The 26,617-nt window shown below is 36.6% G+C and overlaps 1 protein-coding gene across 4 annotated transcripts in view; it reads right to left on the bottom strand.

The window, feature by feature from the left end:
• Nucleotides 1-26,617, bottom strand: part of Nell1 (neural EGFL like 1) — an 828,356-nt gene that overhangs the window by 300,492 nt on the left and 501,247 nt on the right. For 3 of the 4 annotated variants that reach the window (XM_074042879.1, XM_074042893.1, XM_074042890.1), the window contains one exon: nt 13,991-14,113. The exons of the other annotated variant lie outside the window; for it this stretch is intronic. In XM_074042879.1, coding sequence (XP_073898980.1) covers nt 13,991-14,113 — 123 coding nt within the window. The remainder of the gene's footprint in view (nt 1-13,990; nt 14,114-26,617) is intronic. 4 annotated transcript variants of the gene reach the window in all.

The following is a 26,617-nucleotide window of genomic DNA, read 5'->3' as shown; positions in this document are numbered from 1 at the left end:
TACCTGCATTCCCAGCACATGGGAGGCAGAGGCAGGAGGATCTTAAGTTCAAGACTAGCATGGGCTCTGTAATGAGACCCTGTCTCCAAAAAACAAATAATAATAATAAATAATAGTGTCAACTACATATGAGTAGGGTAATACAAGTACATGCAAAAGAATCAACACATGATTTCTCTGTTGCAAGTTTTATAATGACAAATTCACCAAATGGAAGAAATGATCACTAACCACAGGAAAGAAGCTGTCACATTAACAAAGCAGGAATCAGATATATAAGTAATAGAATTCTGAGCAGTCCAGGGCTCAGGTGGAGTGTTACTCTACTATGTCACTAGCTGTTCCACTCAAGAGATAATTAATGATTCTGAGTTCTTTGCATTACATTCAAGTGACCCATAAAGCAGTTTCTCAATTTTGTTTAAAACTGGCAGAATCAGAAGCTTAGATAAAAAATGAACTGCCTTAATTTGATTGAAGCCAGATAGAAGTAGTGATGACATGGCTGGAAGAAATGAGTTCACTCAACTAGAGAAATATTTAAACCCTGGATACTCCCAGTCTTTCTTACTTGTAGACCTACAAATGATCTTCACAGTGCATCAGTCAGAATCCATTTCAGAAACACATACAAAGGCCTATTTTCCATTGTTACTCCTTTTACGTATAAAATTTCATTTATAACAGTGGTTAGCAGAGTTTGTTAGTGCTTTTAAATAACTCTGTCCCTGCTCCCTCGTCCCAGGAACAGCAATAATCTGCTTTATTGGTAAGTGTGGCCACACACTGAGTTCTGGTCAGTCTAATGTGAGCCAGAGAGAAGGTACAACTTTCAGGTCTTGGCCATAAAAACCTCCCATGCATGACCCTACTCTCTTTTCCCATCTGGTGATGGAGAAATGCAGATTCTGAAAACAAAACAGAGATTAGAGCCACAAGACAAGTAGTGATAATGTTTCTGAATCACTGTGTGCAGTACAAGCCCTACTCACCAGCAGCTCCTAATGAACAAAGACATTAGTAATAAATCACAAGTTATTGTATTGGATCTGCTGAAAATGTGGAACACAGCTGTGATAGCAGCAAGTAGTTTCACATGTATTAGCCATTTTACCCTAGCAGTTTTCTCAGTTAGGGGGTGAGAGTGAAAAAATATTTGAAAATGACATCATGTCCATTAACAAATGAGAAAATAAATCAGAAGCCATCTCACTGGACCATTGTCACAAGACAAGGTATAACTCACATGCCCTGACAAGTAAATCTAGCTGTAAATTAGAAAAATTAGCAAAAGCAATAAAAACAGACTAAGGTCTGATGGTTGAGTTTGAAGATGGCCACAGTTTAAGGACTATGCTTTGAACAATTCTCAACAGAGCTAAAAGAACTCCTCCATGAATGAACCTAATTTTATTTCAAAAAGCAACAGTACAGTATGCTCAGGCCTGAAATGAAGAAATACATAATTGTGTTTGGGACAGAATAAGGCTGAAATTTGAAGATAGACCACTGCAAATCACAACACAGTCTACTGGTCATTCCTAGTTACATGTTCCACAAATATCTGACTAAGAAGATACTGGTTAATACTGTGCCCAAATTATGTTGACACTTGCACATAGTTATAAATATTTTACAATCTGTTCATTGTGGCCTTAATAAAGAGCTAAGGTAAGAGAGGCCTCTAAGAACATTAAGCGTCTGGGCCAAGAAGATCCACTTAGCCTAGACTCTTGACCACTTAGTTCTCATTGCACAGTAGCCATTAGAAGGTAAAAAGATTTAAACTAATCTTGCCTTAAAAGATAGCAACTAAGGAAGTAGTATACTTTTCTGGTTCTACATATTGTAAACACTCTGCACATATCCTGAGCTGATATAGGCATTTCAAGAACAGCTGGATATCATTCTATAATGGTGTCAGTTGTTAACTATTTTCCATATTTTGCAAATACATGCTACTCAAAGTAGATCATAATTCAGCAGATAGCCTACAGATTGACTATGTCATCTTCTAATAATATTGCCTAAAGGAAGTTTTCTGGTCCATTGAGAACTGTTACTGAGGAAGAAAGACAGTCTTATGCTGATTACTCAACAGAAAATCAATGTTCGGTAGCTTGTTTTAAAATAAAATTGACTGATATATATTTATATGGCTCTGCTAATCTCATGAGTCATTTCATATGTGACAATTACAGATAACAAACATCTGTGGAACTCACCAAAGTGCAACCTCAAAATGCACTCAAAAAAATCAGCACTTGTGTAAGTGTCAGATTTCTACCCCCTCTGAGATTCAAGCTGGTTTAACATGTTTACCTTAAGCCCCTAGGGATGTAGTTATTGTCTGCTGGGCTGCGAACTCTAAATGGTAAGCATTGACTTTGGTAAGTGATAGAAAGTGCGTAGTGCATCCAAGAGACTCTTTTTTGCCCACTAGAAATGCACTTGAAGGAAAGGAATATTACAAGTCAGGATAAGACTACATCAAGATCCATCTTTTTAAGCAAAAGAATACAAGAAATATATTATGGCTTGGGTCACATAAGACCCTTTTCTTTCCCTAATCCTGCTAATATACAGTTCCTTGTTTCAGGACTGCAATACAGCTTCCCTGTCTGCCTGCAGCTCTTTATCAAGTTGATGAGCATAAATGTTTCTTGATAACCAAATACTGGACAATTTCATTTTCTAGTTTCAGGCACATTTTGAAGGAAGTATTACTAACCTTTCTGGGTCTAAAGACTGTTCCTTCTCTTAGAATTAAATTAGTGTTATAAAGTTTCCCCTTTCTAGGACTACAAAAATATCTACTCGTGATTAAATTTAGTAACAGTGCTTGTTAATAAGCATTTGTATGACAGAGAGTTTCCAAAACAATTTAACATTGCTTATTTACTGAAGTTAATACTTATGCTAACATTACTACCAGTCAACGTTTACAAACAATAATAGTGCATATAAGATAGCTAAGCATTCCTAGGAATGTAGTCATAAAGCTTCAGGAAGGATTGGCAGTGGAAGTTTTTAACTTCTTTGTTTCTCTATCCAAGTAGCACCTTTTGCCTTTCTGAGAAGGACTGCCTACTTGGAAACTGATGGAGATGGCATGGCATGAGTCATCTCTTCACTTGGGAAACCCCCACCCCACCCCTCTATTCAGGTACAGAGAGATCCTCAATTCTGAGGATCTGTGACCACTGGCAGAGAAAAGATTCAACCAGATCTCTGAGTCCCCAATACTAGTGTCTCTGCCTAGAACTGAGAGGGAAGGAGGGGTCAGCCCTGATGCAAGCTCTCATTGTCCCAGATAAAGCTCAAATAAAGGCCACACTGTGATTCCCACACTGTTGTACATCTATTCTCTATTGAATCTAGCCTGTAGAAGATGAGAGGAAAGAGATGAAAACTCAAACCTCCAATAAGCAATGGCAGAGTAATATTCTATCTTTGTGGAAAAATTGATCCTGGGTTTATGGGTGAGAGTTAAGTGACCTACACAGAGATAGTGCTTCCATGCTGCTTGGGGCCACATAGTGGAATTACTAATCCGAATCTCAGGAATGCTTCCCACTCATCATAATGAGGCAGGGTACACATGAAAAGACAATGTCCTACTTAACAGCATCTGCCACACTTGGGTTTGTGGGTATCAATGGCATTATTATCTTAGATCATGAAGGGCAGAGTTTCTCATTTTCATTTTCTTCAAATGTGTGAGAATGGTCTAGCCCTGTAATAAGTATAATGGGAGATACAGTGATGTAGATTAGTAATAATAATAAAAATATGAATACAGTCAATACCTTAAGCAAGTTCAGAAGTGACTATAATATATATGTGAATATACAGAAGTATAGAAATGACTATATATCTATGTACATATGTATATATACCTACATATGACATATATATAATGTTTATGAGTATTGCAGAATACAAAAATCTCTGTAAGTTGAGAAAGGTCTCCTCTGCCTAATGAGATCAGGAAAGATGGTAACGCAGGGATTTTCAGTGAGCTTTTTAATTGTGTTAGTTGTTACATTGAAAATTGCTAGTTATCTACTGAGCAACTATAATATTCTAGCCACTATGCTAAGTAATATGCAAATTACTTAATTCTTATAATCACATGAAGTAAGTACGTCAGAGTCATCCTTTACAGGTAAAGTTTTGAAGACATTAACTTACATGTTGATGTATGTGCTATTACACTCACCTTCATAGGTTAAGAAACTGAAGTTCAAAGAAATTCTTGCTCATGGTTACATTGCTAGGTCTGCAGCATCTCTTACATTCTCTTTTCCCCTCTTAGTTGCGTGTTGGGTTTTATTTTCCTTTGCGTTCTAAATCTCAGGAAAAGAAAGTAAGTGGATGCTTCTTGGCTTTCATTCTATACAGGTATCTTTCCTCTAACAATGCCCTTCGCTCCTTTGAAGGTCATTTTGCACTCCCTTCAACCTGTCCCTCGCCACTACACTCTGCCGCTTACCGAAGCATGTTTTCTTCTGTCATACTTTTACTCCTATTCCTTCACTCTTCAATAGAGGACGAAACTGTATACTTTATTGAGAAAATAGCAGTTATCCTATCCGATCTCCCACAATCAAAACTATAGTCTCAAAATTTCTAGCTCTAGCCTTTTCAAGTGGAACATCCCAGCAGAGAGATGCTCATGTTTGAAGCTAAGATAGAGTTGTAGCTGTAGTAAGAAATTGCTGTACTGGAAATATATTATGAAGGGAGACATGACAGACTCCTTGTGGGGCTGTTACAAAATATGAAAGAGAGAAATCATGGACAACACTTAAATTTTTCATCTGATAAGCTGGTAAAAGGTGACCCTATTGCCTAAGATGTGAAAGATGCGGAAAAGGACAGCCTACTTTGTGAAGAATGAATCGGGGATTCTGGTTTGATTGTACTTGGTTTGAGATCCAGTAGTCTCCCCTTTCCTGCAGTTTTGCTTTCTGTGGTTGCAGTTACCCATAGACAAGTGAAGTACAAAACATATTATATGGAAAAAAAACAATTCATAAGTGTTCAATTGTGCTCCATTCTAGGAAGTATAATGAATTCTCACAATGTCCTGCTCTATCCTGTCTTGGACATGAATCATTCTCTTTTCAAGTATACATACAACCTGCCCATTTTTACAGGGAAAAACATTACAGGATTCAATATTATCTGCAATTTGGGTATCCATTGAAGATCTTAGAAAGTATCCTCTAAGGATAAGTGGTACTGCTGTGTCTGTTAGAGATCCAAGTGGATATTTCAAGTAGATGACTGTTTATCTGACACTGTAGAAACCAGGGGAAAAGGATGAGACTGAAGTTATAAATTTCATAGTCATAAGGCAACAGATGGTGTTTAAAATCATCATGTTTGGACATGACTATCTAGGAAAAAAATAGTAGAAAGGAAATGTAAAGCCACTGATTTAGAGATCAGAAGGAAGAATTGATCAAAGAATCAGAGGTGTTGCCTGAGATAGGAGACTGAAAGTCATGCAGGGATTCCTGAGGCAAAATGTTTCAAGAATGACAAAAATGTTTGTTGATTTAAAATGAGACAAGGAATTAATATACTTAAGCTGAGGTCTGACCACTTGACTACCTTTAGTTTTTTCCCAATTGGATAGCCATAGCCTAGAAGAGTAACTAGTTAATAGTACGCACACAATAAATATTTATTGGATAATTTCTATGCCAATTACCTTGATTTATGAAGTAATTTCAGCAGGGAAAAACTTAAAAAACAGGATTAGAAGGAGAATTCTAAGAAGATGATAAAATTTAAATTATAAAACTGAAGAAAACAATGTAAGTATGTAGAAGAAAGAATCATTCCATCATGTCCAATCATTCCTTGGACATAAATCTAGAACATTACTTATGGACCTATTGTAAAGAAATTTGAATATCTTTGAATGTGTACCATACCAGAGACTTAATCAGAGAATTAAATGCCAGTGATATGCTATAGATCTAAAGTAATTGGGAAATTACAGAGAAGTTATACTTATTTCTTCTACCTTGGTGACATTACTTCACACTCTATTTTCCCAATGATGGACGACATTCAGTAGTAATTAAAATATCATGCTGTAAGAGCAGAGTGGATTTGTGTCAAATGAACTAGTGGATTCTTATTTTGCGTCAACATTTACTTTCAGAGCAATCATGATACACAAGGTCTATGTCAGTGGCAAGTACTGATATACAAAAAGCTGAGTTTAACTAGAGAAAATACATTGAAGGCTATAAACAGACCTGAAAGGAGAAACAATTTATTCTGACTGAGAATATCAAGGAAAATGGGATTTGAGCTGGACTGTGAAAGATAAATAGGATTTTCAGTGGAAGAAGAGGACAGAAGAAAGTACTCCAAGATATAAAGGATCCAAAGGAGAGGGAAGAGAGTATGAAATCATCTGGCCTGGCCTGTCCAGAGATGGTTAGTTAACTCTCAAGTGTGACTGACAGAGTAATGGGAGGAGATGATATCTTAAGAGATGAGGCTTACAATGCCCAGAGGGGGCCAGATGTCACAGGGTATTTTCAGGGCTTTACTGAAGAGTTTTAACTTTCTTCAATAGGAAACATTGAATGTACTGGGTTACATTGTGACATTTACTAAAGTTCTTACAATATATTATAGTTGAATTCACCTCCTTCACCGGGAGAAAAATTTTATGACATTTTCTCAAAATTCTGTAGACCATACCTCAGGTCTTATACATACTTAAGCATGCTATGGTGGGTTTTCCATATTCTTGACAAGTTATTTCTTAACACTGTACGTTAAAATTTATATCCCAATGTTAAGAGTGCTTTGTGATAACTAGTTGACCATAGCTGAAATGGCATTGCCATATACACTCACATTAGTCTTGCCTTTATATTTATGATCTATGGTCAAATCATCTAACAGTACCAAAAACTGTGAAAGTCACAGTTCTCACAATAATCTAACTTAGTCCAATTATTTCACTATAACTTTAAAGAGAATATTAAATGCCCGCAAAGGGAATCCTATATTAGCCTCTATAGGTAGAACATTTTAAATGGCTCTAATTACTACAAGAATATTCCATATTTGCTGCAAAGATTCACCCTATTGACTGAATCTGATTCTAAGCCACCCAATCTATCTGCTTTTTAGGTTTGTAAATCAATTAGATGTGGGGTACAATTTCAAATCCTTGAATGACTTTGAAACTGCTTAATAAGCTGAGGTGCATTTTAGAAATAGACTCATGATCTTTTTCTGTTTATCAATATGAATGTAGTTTATATAAATGGACTGGTATCTAGCTAGGCCAAACCAACCTGAAATATCAGTTAATTTTGTCCTTCATCATTTTCTCCAACATTTTGTCTATATACCTAAAGGCAGAATTTTAGATTGGTACCTTCATGAGTTCTTCCTCATCACATTAACCATGTTTCAAAAGCTATGTCTTGAGTGCTGTAAGTACTTTTGCCAAAGGCTTCCTATTTCCTTTGCTATCTGCTTCAGAATCTCCAAATTTTATCTTCTCTGATTCATGGCCCAACAGCTTATCAATTTTATTATTTGCAGTGATAACCTTACTATAATGACCTACTTATTCTCTTTCTCCTTTTTTCTTCCTCTCATATTGCTTGTGAGTCTCTGAAAACATCTGTATACATTCAACATGTCTATTTTACTTAGGATACATGTTAATTCAGGATTTCACTTACATCTTTATTCTGTTTCTGGCTTTCAATGTTTTCCTTGTACCAAGTTTATCCAGCACTCCATCAAACAGATATTTCTAAGAAGTGACTCTTTTGCAAAGGCACTCAATGTAAAGACATGCTCATAATAAGTCATTTCAGAGAACAACAAGATTCTGAAATGCCTTAGAAGATTAATTTATGTTCCTGAAATTCATAAAGTAGACTGAATTTTATTGCAATGATTTTCTTTGAAAGCCAATCATCAATTAGGAATCCAGGCTCAATATTAAGATTGTTTCATATCTACTTTTGGCAGCAATGGTTTCTTCAACCTGTGGTTTGCACTTGGGTGACCCATGCCCTCCTGTTTCCTGAGACAGACTTTTGTTTCCTTAAAAAATCTTCTAGATACATGAGTGTATATTATATTAGGAAGGATTTTTCATGTGTTTCCTCATCAGGAAGTTTCAGAGCACTATAATATGCTCATCTCTGTGCTAAATATTGGTTGCAGAGATGCATTAAGCCATGGCTTACAGAAATAGACAAGTGAACAGACAACTGTAGCATGGGATTGGTAGGGGTTGTGGTAGTGTTTAGAAGGTTTCTTGGGAGCACAAAGAACGGATGCTCACCCAACCTGAAACATCACAGATGGTTTCCAGGACTTGAAAGACAAGGAGAAGGAAGACTGCCTTGGCACACACTATAAACTCACTGAAGAGTTCCCTTATGTGTTCTGAAAATAAATTCTAGGAAAGGGAAGATTAATTTATCCCTATAGACAATAAAAGGGCATTAAAAAGATACAATGAAACAAAAGACACAATGTGTGTGTCACCACTCACTCTCTTGAAATGCTACAGAAGTTTGAATAAGTGCGTTACTACTTTCAGAATATTTTCCAGAATGACTATACCTATGGCAGAGATGGTTGTATCAGGGTACTGAGGCAATGAACTAATAAAATTCACAGCTAACTTCTTGGCTCTGATTCTCACTTAAATAATTAAACATTTTTTAAAAAGATTCCCCACATATCTTTCATTTCAGAAAGAAGGTGACACTATAGATACAAACAGTTTGCTACTCCTTAGTAGATGATGTTGGGGAAGTTGGGTGGAGGATGGTGGAAAAGGTGGAAAGTGCTTCTATTCCACCCTTGACCTCTTGGCTCACCTGTTCATCCTTTCCTGACTATTGGTGAGGAAAAGAGAGGTAGTGGACGTGTTAGACGTGTGCAGGCCACTTCTTCCCTCACTTCTACTCTAAGGATCAATATTTCCATAGGAAACACACATTCTGGGCAGGGAAGGTGTTCCTCCTACCCTAAAGGATAAGAGGAAACCTCATGGCTGCTCTGGTCTACTTGCAACTGGCTATATATGGTAAAATTGGGAGTTCAATATTATGAATACTATCATCATACACATAGCTATGTGTAACAATTTTTATGTTTTTATGTCGACATCTGAAGTTTTCCTTCTTATCTCCACATGCTTCTTTCCTTTCTCCTCCTCTCAGTTGGTTCTGACTACAAGTAGAGGAAACAAAGGTACCATTTTTAGGCTTTACTCAAACTACAACAGTTTTCATAATCAATGAGTTGGCATTTTCTATAATAGATTTATCTGTGAGAGTATTTGTTGTGAATCATTCCCCAAGAGAAAGATCATCTGAGGTACTGTGATATGACCAAGTTTCTGAGACTAGGATACAGAAGATCTGACCTCAGCCATCTAGACAAACAATACTCCTATCTGTAATGAGAGAGAAGTATGAAGTCAATCTGCAGGAGAAGAAGAAAGGAGTCAGAGGAGAGTACTAGTAGCAATTTAGCTTCTGGAGCAATTTGTCCCTAAATCTCATAAACCTTTTTGCCCTTAGGTTCTATGCCACACATGGGAGGCATGATTAGAAAATTCTTTTTTGTTTGAACTTCTTCTAGCAAACAGTAGACATGAACAACTTCACAAATAGTCAACCAGGACACTCACACGGGGCTGTTCACTCAGAGGGGCCTCATACTTTGGACTTAATGTTCTGTGTGTGGTCACCATCTCAAAGTTCTAAATAATTTCACACCTGAATTTTTGTTTTGTTAGTGAGGTCTAATGGAACAATAAAACATGCAGTAGAAGCCTGGAACTTTACCTCACTTTGCCTCCCTGCCTCTCCATTGCTTCCCAGATGCTTAGTAGGGTCCTGTGAACAGACCCTGCAAGGCTGGGGTTGAGCACACATACTCTGCTCTTTCCAGGCAGAGAGTAATGGCTGCATCTCTGGTGCTGGCTGGCAGCGACCTGGTGGATCTATCTATACAGTAGATCCAAAGATCTTGGGCAGTCTGCAGCATTCTTAGGAGCCTCCTATCTGCTGTGGATTGGGGTGGAGGGCTATTGAGAGGGAAGATACCTGATTCGAATCCTCTGCCTCAGGCCAGGGCATGATGGATGGACCTGGTAGTGTGGTCTTGGGCCATATAAATGTGCCAAGTTGTAGGATAGAGCTAAAGATCTTAAAAGGGTTGGCATTCACCCTGAGAGTATCTCTATACCCAAAGAACAACATTAAATAGCAAATACTGACTATCATAACAGGATGAGAGGGACTACAAAAACAAAATAAAAGCTATATATATAGTATTTTTAAATGGAAAGTTTTTTCTGTGTTTTAAACAAGGATCTCACACTTTTAATTTTTCTCTGAGTTCTGCAGTTGCATAGTCATACTGCCAGTAGATTCTTATCAGTTGCTATCAAAGGAATCCTAACTAATATGTGTGCCTTTTACATGGCTCTATATTTTGAGTAATTCTTTATAAGTTTCTTTCACGTGAGATAATTCCATTTTGTAAATTGTTCTGCTGAGTAGGAAACATTTCTTGGAAGTAAATCTTTCTCCCATATTAAATGGTAAAATCTCCAAGGTCCCACCTTACTGGCCTTTTGATCTTTTCAGTATTAATGCAAGACTGGGAAAGCAGATAAACACTCTTCCATAGATAACCTTAACCCTCAAGTCAGGTTGTACAAATCTGATTTAAAACTGTTTGCAAGCATTTTTTCCAACCATCCCCAAATTCCAAAATATTTAGCAACACATGTATAGTTTCAAGACTACTTTATTTGTCAAATATGTGAGCAAAATTTTATTTAAAAATTTATAGATTATCATTATATCCTCTCTTCTCTTTTTGTTTTCTTTTGAGATTGAGGTAGACAGAAATGATGAACAACCAGGGAACAAGAGGAGGAATGGAAAAAGAAAAGGGAAAGGAGAAGAGGGAAGGAGACAAACTAATAAGTAGTACCACTATCTGGGTTAAACCAGCTATGTCTTCTTCAAAACTTGCCTTTGAAATAGAATAATGCTATTAATACCCCTGGGTTATGTTGGGAACTAAAGGAGATAATGCAGTAAATGTGGTGGCAGTTGTTAGAGCTGAAGGAGTACTTTCCACAGGTATGACAAAACATCTCCTTACATGGTCACCAGGAAAGACCATGCAAGAGAACTCACACCAATTAGTATTATTTTGGAAACTGTCCCTTGTGTTTTGTTTGTGAATGTAAGTGTAAACCATATCTACCGTACCCAAATTTATTCATCTACGCACATCATGTCTAGAAATCCTGGTATATATTTTGCGGTAAAAGAAAAATTAGTTCAAGTTATCTAGTTATCCTTGCCCAGCTCCCATGGTAAACGTTTCATTTATAGGAGGTAAAGTAACTATAAAATGTATTTCCTGAGACTAGGATACAAATCTGGTTATGCAAGCAGAAGGCAAATGTTTAAGCTGGCCAGTGAACTGCCTGTCCAATCTTCCATTCCCTTGTCCCCCTCCTCCTTCATTACAACAATATCATTTTTACTTTGTATCACTTTTTAATAATTTAAAACACATAGAATAAGCTCTCTTAGTAATTCTTTATAATAACATTGCTAGGTAAGCAGGGAAAATGCTATGTAAAAGTATAAAAGTTGTGATGCACTAGTAATGAAAGTAGGTTCAAAACCTGACTTTCCACACTCTTTCCAATCCAGTGACTCCACCACACCACAGTACTTCCTTTTGCAACATTTATGAAACACAGGATTGACACTTATGTAGGCCAATGTGATTGACCATGAGAATCACTTTAAGAAAATCATTTTCCTTAATTCATAATTTTTTATTAGCATAATTTTCAAGTGCAGATATGTTTCCTCTCTAAGTCTAAAGACAATAGGAACATTGTTTGAACACATATTTGTCACAGCTGGACTTTAAAATTACACAAAGGTGAAGCTACCACTTATCATAATGGCAAGAGAAGATTTGGCAAACACAAACCTACTGATCAAAGGCAATTAATGTTATTTTATGAGGTAACATAATTCTGGGGGAAGCATTAAAATAAAACCCATATGTTGCTTCTTCGATTTATATATTTGGCATATGATATCAGTAGTAGACTTGATAATCCATGGAACTATATTATTGTTTTTGTATTTATTTTGCTTTGCTTTAAAAATACCCCCAGCCTTCTTTTAAAATCTGAACTCTAATTAATTGCCACATGGAACATTTTAAAAACCACATAAACACTCCATTGGAATTTATAGCATATAACTTTATAGTAATAAGTGAATGTTCTTTTGTTCATACACTCAAGGGTAATAAGGTGAATAGTAGGCATGCTTCTAGTGTGTATAAGTTCATATAAGTATGTGCACATTTCAAAATAATAACTTACATACACAATAATACTAAGCATAGTGTCTTAGAACTTGATTTTATTGATTTTTTTTCTTTCTCTTTTTTCTAAAATATGACTTGAGGATCTTTCGGTGTACATCTCTGTTTGTGTGCACCTGTGCGTACATATACAGGATTAGAGTTTCAAACCATCTCATTCTACTCTATGAGTGAATATGCAAACATTGTACTACTGATGGATATTTAGGTTATTTCTAATTTTAGAGAACACAAACAATGCTATAAAACATCACTATATGTGCATTTCTCCTCCCTTTGAGCTCATACCTCCCTAGAATCTATTTCCAGAGGAAAATTGATGGAATAAAAAGAAATCTTCTTTAAACATTGATAAATTTTGTAAAATTGCTGTTCAACAAGTTTCATCAACTTATTCTCTCAGTTAGGTTTGAGGCTATTTGTTTACTACACATTTACTCACATAGAATGAAATAAATCTTTAAAAATTTTCCTCCGATCCAACGCATGAATATATGACTCAGTTGTTATGTTATTTCTCTCATTACCAGCATGGCATCTCTGCAGAGAGCACTGATAATATGCTGTTTGTCACTGTGTAACTTACTTAACCTTTAAAATGAGAATGATAATAATACCTACTTCATAGGGTATCTCCTGGTTTTTTGTTCATCTTGCTTCTTTTTCAATTGATTGTGTCTCTTTCCTCTTTGATTGTGTCAGTTAACACATAGTTAACACCTATACTGTCCCAGGTTCATTCTGGTGTTTGGGGGACAAGACCAAGTGGTCACTGTCATGGAGGTAACATCTTAGTGCGGAGGCAGATAATGCAGAGATAAATACACAAATACAGAGTGCTCTGTCAAGTCATTTATGAGGAAAAATATCAAGCAAAGGTCAGACTACGAAGTACTAAAGGTGTTAGTGTTGATGGGATTGTCAAAGAATGTAATGGGGAGAACCTGAGAGTAGAGACAAGAAGCATCCATTGAGGCTGAATGTATGAGGAATCGTGGGAAAACAGAATACCAATGCAGAAGAATTAAGGATGAGAACAAAGAGGGACATCAGCTGAGAGGACCCAGAAACATGATCCTGAGTGCCATATAAAATGGGAGAAGGAATTTTAATTTTATTCTAAATGCAGAGAAAAGCCAGAGCACTGACCTCTGCATGGCTAAACTTAATGTTAAAATTTCTAAACACTAAGTTTCCTACTTAAGAAGACACCTCAAATGTAGATAGGAACAATGCCCATTTGCCTCTGAGCAAAGCTCACAGGAAGGAAAATTCATATCTGCAACTGGAACTTTCCTCACAAACTCAGGCTCTAAGAGTAAAAATTGAATAGAAACACCAAGTTTTGGATCTGTGTCCCTGACACACACCCACACTCCAAAGCTAAGCCTTTGGAGTCATTTTCGTCTCTTGTTCATAGACCAGAAGGAGGAACCCTGGCTGTGTTCAGTCATCAGAGCAGTGAAACAGGTCTGCCATGTGAGCACCAAAAGCCCAGGTAGGGTGACAGCTCACCCCTAAAGCAGAAGCCTACCTCTGCAGATGGTCCCATTCCCCACGTATCCTGGCTTGCAGGTGCAGCTGTGTCCCTGGACAGTGTTGGTGCAGATGGCATTCTCATGACAGTTGTGCTGTCCACTGCCACATTCATCATGCTCTGTTTGCAAAGTGGGAGAGAAAGAGAGACATCTTTTTGTAAGTGAGAATCAATGGTGTTGGGAAAGTTAGCTGGAACTTACCAATAAGAATGGCAGTGATTACCACATGTGGGGATCTTATAGCTGCCTGGCAATTTCTATACCTGAGGTGGTTGAAATTTCAGTAACTGAAAGATGGATGTTATTTTTGCTACTTTTCAGGTAAAGAAACTTAGTGTCAGAGCAGTCACACAAGTTATAAAATTGGTAAGTGCTGCTCTAAGACCATTGTTTCCTTCACATTCTAAAAAGTTTTAGCAGAAGCAGTATTTTTACCAGGGGGAGTTTTACACACATGTGCACATACACAGAGAAACATTTGATAATATCTGTAGAGATTTGACAGAGAAAGAGAAACATTTGATAACATCTGCAGAAATTTTTGGTTGCTACAATTGGAGACAGGAAGTATTATTGGAATCAAGTAACTAAGAGGTCACACATACTGCTAAGAACCTTAAAACACACAGGATAAACCACCACAACAAATAATTAACCAGTTCAAATACAAACATCAACATGGATGGGAATCCTACGGTTAAAACAAACAAACAAACAAAAACTCATATGATGGTTGCATGGCTTCTTTAGAACAAGAGGGTAAATCTGACCAGGAAGGCCCAGCTAATATTAGCCTGGCAAAGGACATGTACCAACAAGTATTTTCAAAGCATAGTTCTGGTCACATGGAATGTTGGTGAACACAGGGTTGAGCTATGAGTGGGGAAGAGATTTACTCTCAGGGATCTATTTAACTTTCCAAATATCCTACTTTCATAGTGTTCAGAATTTAACCTATAGGTTGTTCCTGATATGTAGTGATATTGTTACATATATTCAAATACCTGTGACATTCTTAATCCACAAGACATGGATAGAAACTGATCTAAACTAAAAAAATACTAAAATATCCCAAGTTAGAAACCAAGATCTCATAGACAATTATCCTTTTCTCTCATAATAAAGGGAGTTTATAGAGTTTATCCAAATGAGTACTCTAAATAAACAATATGCAAAAGTTTATACCCTCTATTTCCTTTAACATTTACTAGAATAACTTCTTAGAAATTTTAAGAAGGAAAGTCAAATGAGGCTATTGAAATCACAAAAGGTTATAAAACAAGAGTGAAATTTTCAGTTAGGAACTTCAAAGAATAACTCTAATTAGAACAAAAATTAAAATTCAATATAGTTTGTTAAGTAAACTGTTAAATCAATGTTCTGATCAATTGAAATATCCACCATCTTCATTAATTCTTATTTTAAACTTTCTGATAAGGGCCTCATAATGAGAAAGGTTAAATCTTGCAAAATACACAATGGAGGCAAAGCACATGTATGCAACTGACTCATTTTGATGTCTGAGATTTTCTAGAGAAAAATTTTCTTTAGGCTTTAATACCAACCCAAACTGTCAGTGAGGAACATGCACAGTCTAGAAAGTAGAGAGAAGAGAAGGATTTATGAGGCCACACTTCTAATCCATGCAAAAACCATCCCCTGTATGTTCCATAAATAGTATAAACCTGAGATGTCCAATCCAATTTATGGACCTATCAAGCACATAGCATGTACAGTTCAATGCCGGATGATTTCAGGGACAAAAATAATTTAAGAATATAGATTTAGACTCCAGAGTTTTCAGTCTCCTTATTTAAATTCATTTCATAAGTAATTATTAGGGTCTCTACTGGGAATATAAAGATAAGTAGAGATGGTCTGTACTCACATGAGTAATAGGGGCCATCAGACATCAATATGTAATTAACAGGAACACAGAGAGAACTGATAAACTTTAAGTGGGTGACTTTATATTTTATCATAAGAGCAAGATATATTTTAAAGTGAAAGGGAGTTCTATTAATAATGACATTGCAATAACCGGCATAATTCAGAATGACCTAAGCAAACCAGCACATGTGGTCATGCTAGATAAGAGGAATAAAGATAGGCTGGAATGAGAATTCATTGGAAGAAAGGTATCCCTTCTAAGGGGAAGAACAGAAAAATCTCCTCATGGATAGTATTTGAACCGGTCTTTCAAGAGTGGTCATGGTTTTCTCAGACAGAGTTGCCCACAGAAGGCACTCCAAGTAAAACAGCAGAAGGGGAAAAGTGGTTTTATGCAACATTTCAGAAGTCTGGTCCACCTTTACTTACCTTGTCTTGTCTACCAGGATTCTTGAGCAACCCCTTTTCTCTGATGAGGTGGCCCCATTGCTGCTCTAAAGTTATATAATTACATTCCTATTTCATGTGGTTTCCCCGATCCAAAATACTCTCCCCCAATGTAGATAGAATATGTGTGTCTTTGCCTGCCTTCAAATATCATTTCAAACCCACATTTTTTTGCCATGAATAGTCTTACACCTTCTCTTTAGACTGCATGAATTTTGACCATCTTGTAAATTGATGAAATGTGTTTCTTTACCCCTTCGAAGGCAATTACCTAACAATATATTGTGGTATTATCATTAATGACTTAGCTTTGTAGAAAGAAACTGTAGTATATTTTCTGTAACTCATTTTATCCATCTGCATTTCATATAGTGGCATTGAACCAAGAAATTACCAAGCACTGAACTATATTTTACATATATTATACCTTTTAATACTCCCTAGAACCATATGAAGTAAGTAAATGGGGGAGCTCAGATTTGTGAATCTAGATACCAGGTGAACTACATCAATGAGCAGTAATTGGAAGTGATCTGGATAGGACTGAAACTAAACCAAGATATGTGAGTAGACTTCTCATTATGTCAAAAATGAAGTACCTTATTCTATACTGGCCCCAAATTCTTTGAAATCTCTTACATGCTTTCTGAGAAGATAGGATGCATGTATCATCAAAGGGGAAATACTGTGAAACTTCCATATTTCATTATCTCTTGTCTTTTCCAAGTTTGCAAAATGACTAGACTTTCAAAACTGTGTGTGACAGAGTTGCTTATATGATCCCTTCTTAAAATATTCCTTTCCAAATGAATATAGAAATCTTAAACTGGCCCGGGGCACTAGGGGAAAGGGACTAGAGAGGAGTGAAGAGGACTAGAAGAGATGAACCAATTGGAATTGTAATATACATATGCATGGAAGCAACACAAGGAAACTCCCTGTGTAACTATTTTTATCTCAAACTAGCAAAAACATCATGTTTTTCTTTTTATCTTTATGTTTTTTCTTCTATAAAATGAAGAACAGGAGGGCAGAACAGGTTCTGCCGGGGGGGGGTTGGCACTATTGGGAGGGGGCAGGTGGCAGGGAAAAGGGTAGGAGGATGAATATGGAGCAAATAATGTGTACAAAAGTATGTAAATGCAAAAATGATACTTGCTGAAACTGTTCCATAAATCAGTGGAGGGGGAATGAAGGAGAGTGGTGGAAGGGGTGAATTCAAGTATGATACACTGTAAGAACATTTGTAAATCCTACAGTGTGCCCCTACCCAGCACAACAATAAAGGAAAAAAATAATAAAAATGTTATTATCACAAAAAATATTCCTTTCCAGCTTCTGGAAATGCTGCAAAGATATAAGACAAGTAATTACTTGTGAGAGGTGGTATGGCATAGCAATTATGACCACAGACTCCAGAAGCACCCAGCCTAGGTTAGAAGATTTTGGGACTGCATTCCAAGATATATGCATTAGTGTAAGTTATTCAGTCCTAATTGTAAAAGTGAACAATAGAACCTTTCTCCTGCTATTGTGGTAGAATTTAATTAGCTAATATAGGTAAAACACTCATAGATTTTGCAATTGGTAAGTGCAAAATTCACTATAAGAGCTATTTTATTATCATTGCTGCTATTACTACTACTTTTGCTATTGCTACAACTACTTATAGGCAGACTAAATTGTCATATAATGGTTAAAATTAATTGAGAAAACTTTTTCCTTTAATGTTCATGGTATCACCTTTTTTCTTTGAGGGATCATATAGTTAATGTCACGATACACAAAAACAAGAACGATCATATACAAACTTATATGCAGAACATCTTTGTAACAGTGGAACTACTCTATGGAACTTGGGGAAAGAGAGAAAGGAGGATGGGAGGTAAAGGGGTAAGGAAGAGTAATGAAAGGCTTGAATGAACCAATATAAAGCACACCCACAGTGGGCATACATTGAGACACCCCTTTGAACATCAACTCAAATATTAATAATGAAAAACAGGACTGTAAAGTAGGCACAGTGTGGAGGGGTACAAGTGGGGGGAGGATGAATGAAAGAGATTAAGGTGATAGTATATGGTAGATGGACTTCATATACCTACATGAAAAAAGAACTAAGACACCTCTTGCAATTGCTTTAAGTGGGGTTGGGGGGGGGAGAGATGATGGGGCCAGTGTAACTAATGTACAATATAAGTTTAATCAGAACTGTCGCCATGAATCCCCCCTATATAATGAATATATCTTAATAAAAATTTTATTAAAAAAACAGGACTCTGTCTTGACTAGGTTCCAAAGATTTTTCTCTATTTTTCTAATAGTTTTATACCTTCACATGTTGCCTTTAAGTTCATGATATATTTTGATCATTTTTTGTATAAGATGTGGGGTTTAGGTTGAAGATTTTTCCCCGTGCATGTCCAATTGCTTCAGTGCTATTGTTAAAAAGCTACTTTTCCCCTTGAATTGCTTTTATTCCTTTGTCAAGACCAATTAATTATATTGGTATTGGTACATTTCTAGTTCCTTTATTCAGTCTTGCTATGTGTTTATTCCTTTGCCAATGTCAGAGTGTCTTGATGACTGTCTATTAAGAAAACCTTCATATGACATAGAGTGATTCTCTCATTTTATTCTTCTTTTTCAAAACTGTTGTTAGTTATTCTAGTTCTTCTGCCCTTCTACATAAGTTTTAGATTAAGCTTGTTGGGATTTTGATAGGAATTGTGTTTAACTTATAGATCAACTTGTGGAGAACTGATACCTTTCCTTTATTAGGTCTTCCAATCCTGTGAACACAGTATGTCTCCCTATTGGATATCCTTTGGATGCCTTCACTGGTGTTTTGTAATTTTCAACGTACAAATCCCATACATGCTTTGTTACACTTATAACTAGGTATTTCATTTTATGTCCTTGGTCTGCTCACATAGATATCCATTATCCATGTGTTCTTCTCTCTTCAATGCAGGTAATGTTTTCTTTTCCTGGAGAGCTCAACTAAGTCTTCACCTCTTAGAGAAAGAAAATTGGATTTCCTTGACTGGAACCATTTCCCATGTAACATTTTCACAGAATACTCAGCACTTTTCCTTCATAGGGATAATCAAGTTATAATTCTATACTTATTAGTGTTATTAATATATTATGAATGTCTTTCTTCTCTACTAGAGCACAAATCTCTTGAGAATGGAAAGTGCATCTTTCTTTCTTTATCCCTAGTGCCTGAATTTCAGCCTCTGAAATTTAAGTGCTAATACAAAGAGCCATTTATAAAAGGAAACAAGGAAGGAAGGAGAGAAAGAAGGATGGACAGAGATTAAAAAAAAAGTATCTTTGCCTTTAGCATCAAAAGCTATAGAGAAAGCAAGAATTAAGATAAGAAAAGGTAATTGAATCAGGCAGTTAGGGAGAACTCAGAAGGGAATAGCTTAACAATGAAACTCAGCTGTTAATGACATGACGAGACACTTATTTATTATAACGACTTTGTGGGAGGGGGAGAAAGGGATGAGTTGCAGAATTTCTCTTTAGGGAAGCCATATCTTTACAACCCATGGCCTGGGAGAAAGTATTTGCTAGTCAAACATCTGATAAGAAGCTTAAATCTAGAATGTACAAAAAATTTTACAATTCAATAACAGAAATGCAGGCCAATTACAAAATGGGAAAAGTAGTTATATAGTGATTTTCTCAAAGAAGATATACAAAACACATAAAAAAGATATTCAATGGGGATAGGTAGAAAATCCAAAACATGAAAGTGTTTGATGTCCCCACTCCAGAGGAACTAATACAGAAACCTTAAAACAACAGAGGTCAACATGAGAAGGGGATCAGGAACCAGTGTAAAGATCAGTTAGAGATGAATCAACCTGGGTTGTAACACATTTGCACATGGAAGCAATGCTAGGAATCTCTCTGTACAGCTATCCTTAACTCAACTAGCAAAAACACTTTGTCTTCCTTATTATGCTTATATCTCCTCTTCAACAAAATTAGAGATAAGGGCAGAACAGGTTCTGCCTGGAAGAAAGGGGGGAAGGGGGAGAGGATGGGGAGGAGGGGCAGCGGGGAGAAATGACCCAAACAATGTACGCACATGTGAATAAATGAATTCAAAAAAAGCTATTCAATATCTTTGGTAATTAAGGAAATTTAAAAAACTACAATGAGGTACCACTTCACTCCCACTAGGCTGACTGTTATCACAAAAATACACTCTAACAATCTGGGAAGAATTTAGAGAAATTGAATCTCTTGTCTATTGCTTGTGGAAATGTAAAATATTTCAGCCACTTTGGTAATTAATTTCAGTTTCTCAAACCATTAAGCATAGGGTTATCACAGTATCCAGCAATTCTCTTTAAGTATATATCCAAGAAAAATGAAGAACTATTTCCACACCAAGACTTAACACAAATTGAACAATTTGGCATTGTTCATAGCATACCAAAAGATAAAAACAGCCCCCAATATCCATCACCTGCTGGATACATACAGAAAATGGGCATAGTCATATAATAGAATATTACCCAGAAATGAAACAGAATGAAGTACTTATATGTCCCCCAATGAATATCGTAGATGAATTCCAAAATCCTTATACCTATGAAAGAAGCCAATCTCAAAAGAACACAAGTTATATGATTCAGTTTATATAAAATGTCCAAATAGGCAAATTTATAAAGACAGAAAGTCGATCAATGGTTACTGATGGCAAAGCTCAGTGGAATGGGGAATGACTCTGAATGAACAACAGTTTATTTTTTTCTCTGAGGTGATGGAAATGTAATAAAATTAAATTATGAAAATAGTTTTGCAACCTTGAAGGAAAATATATTTAAAACTATTAAATTTTATTCACTAAACGAGTGAATCTTATGCTATGCAAATTACATCTCAATAAATTGCTTAAAAATGATTGTGGAAGAAATTCTGAAACAGCTACATTTATTTCTCTGTCCATGTTATAACAAGGGAATATGAAGACTCATTAGAGTATGAGTAGACTCATCGGATGAAATTTCCTTCCAAAAATGTGGAATACAAACATTAGTTACTTTGCTAACATCCTAGAGACGTGCCGTATTTCCTTAATCAAAAAACAGTGTTACATACAAAACAAATTATCAATTACAGACTATTACCAGGTTCCTAAATGTGAGACTTCAAAATTCATGCTTTACGCCCAAGGACATAGGTTATTTACAACATAACACAGTTCTTGACTTCAAGTGGCATTTTTCTAAGTCAAAACAAATACAACTCTAAATTCCCTATGTGCCAGAATGGACAAGTAAATCTTACTCACTATTAAGCTTCTTTTACCTAACAGGATCCCACTAAGATTCTGGGAATCTTAGACAAAAGCATTTAGTAGAGCTGTCCAAGTCTTCCACTACAGAAGTTCTTGAAGACTGGAAATCCTACTGTTTCCCTGAAAAGTTCGGGTGCTGAGATCTTTGCCAAGAGCAGAGATCTGTGTCAGGAGGTAGACAACAAGTTCAGTTCATCTTAATAGGCCAGTCTCTACTCTTGGAGACACTACTTTAAGAACCCACAGGTCTCCATCTTTCCTTGACTGATTGTAACTTCTTTAGCTTAAACTACTTGTAGATGCCTCCAAATCAATCTCAGTTCCCTCTGGGAGAAAAAGACTCTTTCGAAATGAGGTTTAACTTTGTACCAGTGACAAAGCTTCTGGTCTCCAGAACCAGAAGCTGTCTTCAACTGAAACTCTGAGGGTGATAGGCAGAATGGATATGGCAGTATGAGTGGCAGAGGGGAGAGTGGGGAAGAAAAGGGTGAGGGAACTTGCTGTCAACCTTTCTAATTCCCCTAGGGCAGGAAGAAGCAAATGCAAAGTAGCAATCTAATCAAGTGTTTTCTGCTTGGATAATATGAGAATATATAATAAATATGGCAAATTATATATCTAATGTATAACATCATTTATATGTGATATTTGTGCATATGTAGAAAAAGTCTACAAATGTGTGATAAACTTAACAGTGATTTCCACTTGAGAACAGGATAAAGGATAAATGATAGGTACTAATAATATTCATTTTATCCACTTTGTACTTCATAACTTTTTACAACAAACGTGTATTTTATTGATAAATAACAGAGTTTGGAGTTTTGGTGGAGAGTGAGGTTAAAAAAGAAGGAAAACTAATTTTAGACATATCCAAGATTCTGTGCAAAGAGGCAAGGATTTTGAGGATGATGGACCTGGTTAGAAATCTCAGCACTGCCACTTGTGGGAAGCTTAACAAACTCTCTGTGCTTCCATTTCTGTATATGTAAAATGTGGACAATGATACCATGACCAAAGAGTAGAAACTTGAGTTGGTCTATTTCCTCACATCCAAACAGATTCTGCAACAAAGCAGGCAATCATGAAACATTTATGCAATGAATGTTTCTGGGAGTAAATTGCAAAACACCTAGCATTCTTAATTGCACAAAGCGAGTGCTCCAAAAATGGAAGAGGCCACCATCACAACCACTACCACCATAACCACTACCACCTTGGGTTCAAATTCAGCTTTGTCCCTCACTCACTTTGTGACCTTCGAGAGTACACCTCATGTCTCTGAGTCTCAGTATTGTCACAAAACTGTTAGTAAATAAAATCAATTACACAGAGATGTTGGTGAAATTAACAGAGAGCATGCAAAAAGCTTCTAGAAATGTCCCAGGCAAGTAATATAGATTCAGTAAATGTTAGTTTTGTTCCACAGGGATAATTTAGAAATGCATCATTAAACTATGAAATTAATGAGCAGCTGAACTCTGCTCCAATGCTTTGGAATTTCTTTTAAAACATCTAGCCCAATAGGAGTATCTACAACTAGTATAAAAAAAAGAAAAGCTGTTTGTTTGACTTTAGTTTCATGTAATGGTCACATAAGCATCCCCAAGGTGACCCTTTTTCTGAGGGCTTTTATCTCTCTTCTATGAAGAGACTGGTTTGTGATTTTCTTTTGGTTCCACAGCTACCTAGAGAAACGCTAAAGAAAATGTCTAAAAATGAAACATGGCAAGAAAAATAATGCTGGGATAATGTTTTCCATTATCACAGAAGTTTGCCTTCTCCTTTAGGGAATCTCAGTCTGAATGCGTTCTTCTTTCCTTTTCTGAAGAAAAGGTGATGGTACAGAAAAACAAAAGGGAATTGAGAGAAAAACTGTCATGGGAGAACTGTCCATTTTTCTCCTCATTCACCAGATTATGACTCCTTGTCAGGGGCTCTGGAGATCAGTTGACTTATGAAATTCCAAAGAAAAAGAAGATGAAGTCAAAGAGAAACAAAGAACCTTGAAAATGTGCCATTTTTATTATGCTTTTCTACACATTCCTTCATTCCTATGGAATTCTTTCTCCACATCCAATTCTAATTGACTGAATAGTGTTCTCCCAAATTCCTTTTTCCCCAGGAGTATCACAACATGGCCATATTTGGAAACTAGATTCATTGCAGATGAATTTGCATGAGGTCATTCATTGTCTTCTTCTTCATCATTGTCTTCTTCTTATTATTATTATTATTTTTTTGTGGTGCTAGAGATAGAACCCAAGGCCATGAATGCCACACAAGAACTATATCACTTGAGCTACTACCCAACACTGTATGAGGCCATTGCAGACTAGAATGGACCTTAAATCCAATTAGTGTCCTCACCAGAAAAGAGGAAGACACACAAAGTTACACAGAAGAAAGTAGGCCAAATAAGGATGGAGGCAAAGATTGGAATGATGCTGCCAGAAGACAGGAAGGGATTCTGTCCTAAAGATTTTGGAGAAAGTGTGGACTTTTGACTCCTTGAGTTTTGGTTCCAAACGTCCCAATTTGTGTGAGAAAACAAATCTGATGTTTTAATCCATCAAATATGTGTCAATTTACATGGCATTGTGGAAACCAATGTAATCAACTTTGTGTATAATTTTTACACCATAAAGAGCTGAGGTGCCAGTGAGGGGTCAAATCCCAACGCCCTTCCCTTGTTCTGAGAAAAAGAGACTCCAGAGAGTAGAAAAGAAGGGGATGGATACACACATCCAGTATGCTATAATTTGACTCTGTTTGAAGGTTAAAGGGAAGAAAAAGAGTTTTAGAAACAGGCATAATGAGTTTAAACCACAATTCCAACATAAAACATCTATAAGAGACCAGGAAGTCTCTTACTTCTCAGCCTCAATTTCTTTCAATTCCTTTACTTATTGAGGAGGTACTGGGTTTAAACTCAAGGTCTTCATTTACAATCACTCTACCACTTGAGCCATGCTCCCTGCCTTTTTATTTATTTTTCAGATAGGGTCTTTTTTTTTTTCTTTTATTCATATGTGCATACAATGTTTGGGTCATTTCTCCCCCCCTCCCCCTACCTCCTCCCTTACCACCCACCCCGTCCCCTCCCTTTCCTCCCCACCCCCTCACTACCCGGCAGAAACTATTTTGCCCTCATCTCTAATTTTGTTGAAGAGAGAGTATAAGCAATAATAGGAAGGACCAAGGGTTTTTGCTAGTTGAGATAAGGATAGCTATATAGGGAGTTGACTCGCATTGCTTTCCTGTGCATGTATGTTACCATCTAAATTAATTCTTCTCAAACTAACCTTTTCTCTAGTTCCTGGTCCCCTTCTCCTACTGGCCTCTGTCGCTTTAAATTATCTGCAATTAGTTTCTCTGTGTTGAGGGCAACAAATGTTATCTAGTTTTTTGGATGTCTTACCTACCCTCATACCTCCCAAGTATGCTCTCGCTTTTATCATGTGATCAAAGTCCAATGCCCTTGTTGTGTTTGCCCCTGATCTAATGTCCACATATGAGGGAGAACATACGATTTTTGGTCTTTTGGGCCAGGCTAACTTCACTCAGAATGATGTTCTCCAGTTCCATCTATTTACCTGCGAATGATAATATTTTGTTCTTCTTCATGGCTGCATAAAATTCCATTGTATATAAACACCACATTTTCTTAATCCATTTGTCAGTAGTGGGGCATCTTGGCTGTTCCCATAACTTGGCTATTGTGAATAGTGCTGCAATAAACATGGGTGTGCAGGTGCCTCCAGAGTAACCTGTGTCACATTCTTTTGGGTATATCCCCAAGACTGGTATTGCTGGATCATATGGCAGATCTATGTTTAGATTTTTAAGAAGCCTCCAAATTTTTTTATAGAGTGGTTGTACTAGTTTACATTCTCACCAGCAGTGTAAAAGGGTTCCTTTTTCCCGGCATCCTCGCCAACACCTGTTGTTAGTGGTGCTGCTGATTATTGCATTTCTAACAATAATGTCTATGCTCCCAAAAGCAATCTACATGTTTAATGCAATTCCCATCAAAATCCCAGTGACATTCATCAAAGAGATTGAAAACTCTACCGTTAAATTTATATGGAAATACAAGAGGCCACAAATAGCCAAGGCAATACTCAGTAAAAAGAACAATGCTGGAGGTATCACGATACCCGACTTCAAACTATATTACAAAGCAATAACAATAAAAACAGCATGGTACTGGCACAAAAACAGACATGAAGACCAGTGGAACAGAATAGAGGACCCGGATATGAAGCCACACAACTACAACCAACTTATCTTTGACAAAGGTGCTAAAAATATACAATGTAGAAAAGACAGCCTCTTCAACAAAAACTGCTGGGAAAAGTGGTTAGCAGTCTGCAAAAAACTGAAACTAGATCCATGTGTATCACCCTATACCAATATTAACTCAAAATGGATCAAGGATTTTAATATCAGACTGCAAACTCTACAGTTGGTATAGGAAAGAGTAGGAAATACTCTGGAGTTAGTAGGTATAGGTAAGAACTTTCTCAATGGAACCCCAGCAGCACAGCAACTAAGAGATGGCATAGATAAGTGGGACTTTCATAAAACTAAAAACCTTCTGCTCAACAAAAGAAATGGTCTCAGATAAGGTCTTGCACTTTTCAACTACACCATCCTCAGACCATGAACTTTCTACCTTTGCCTTCCATGGGGTGGGATTACAAGTGCATCCTGTCCTTCCTTGTCTTTAAAATAAAGAAAAAGAAGGTGAAATCATAGGGAAAAAAAGAACCCTTAGAATGTGTTATTCTTATCACAATATTTTTCAGCATATCCCTTCATTTCTATTAAATTTATTCTCCATATCCAACTATCATTGACGGAATAGTGTTCCCCAAAATTTCTACTACCTACCCTTCTGATTTGAGCACTAAGAAAAATATAATTTGAGATGTTTGCACAGAGCCCAATGTACTATAAA

The sequence above is a fragment of the Castor canadensis genome, chromosome 1 (genome assembly GCF_047511655.1).
Source record: "Castor canadensis chromosome 1, mCasCan1.hap1v2, whole genome shotgun sequence".
Classification (NCBI taxonomy): domain Eukaryota; kingdom Metazoa; phylum Chordata; class Mammalia; order Rodentia; family Castoridae; genus Castor; species Castor canadensis.
The sequence above is the reverse complement of the archived record's forward strand: the minus strand, read 5'-3'. Positions and strand labels throughout refer to the sequence as shown.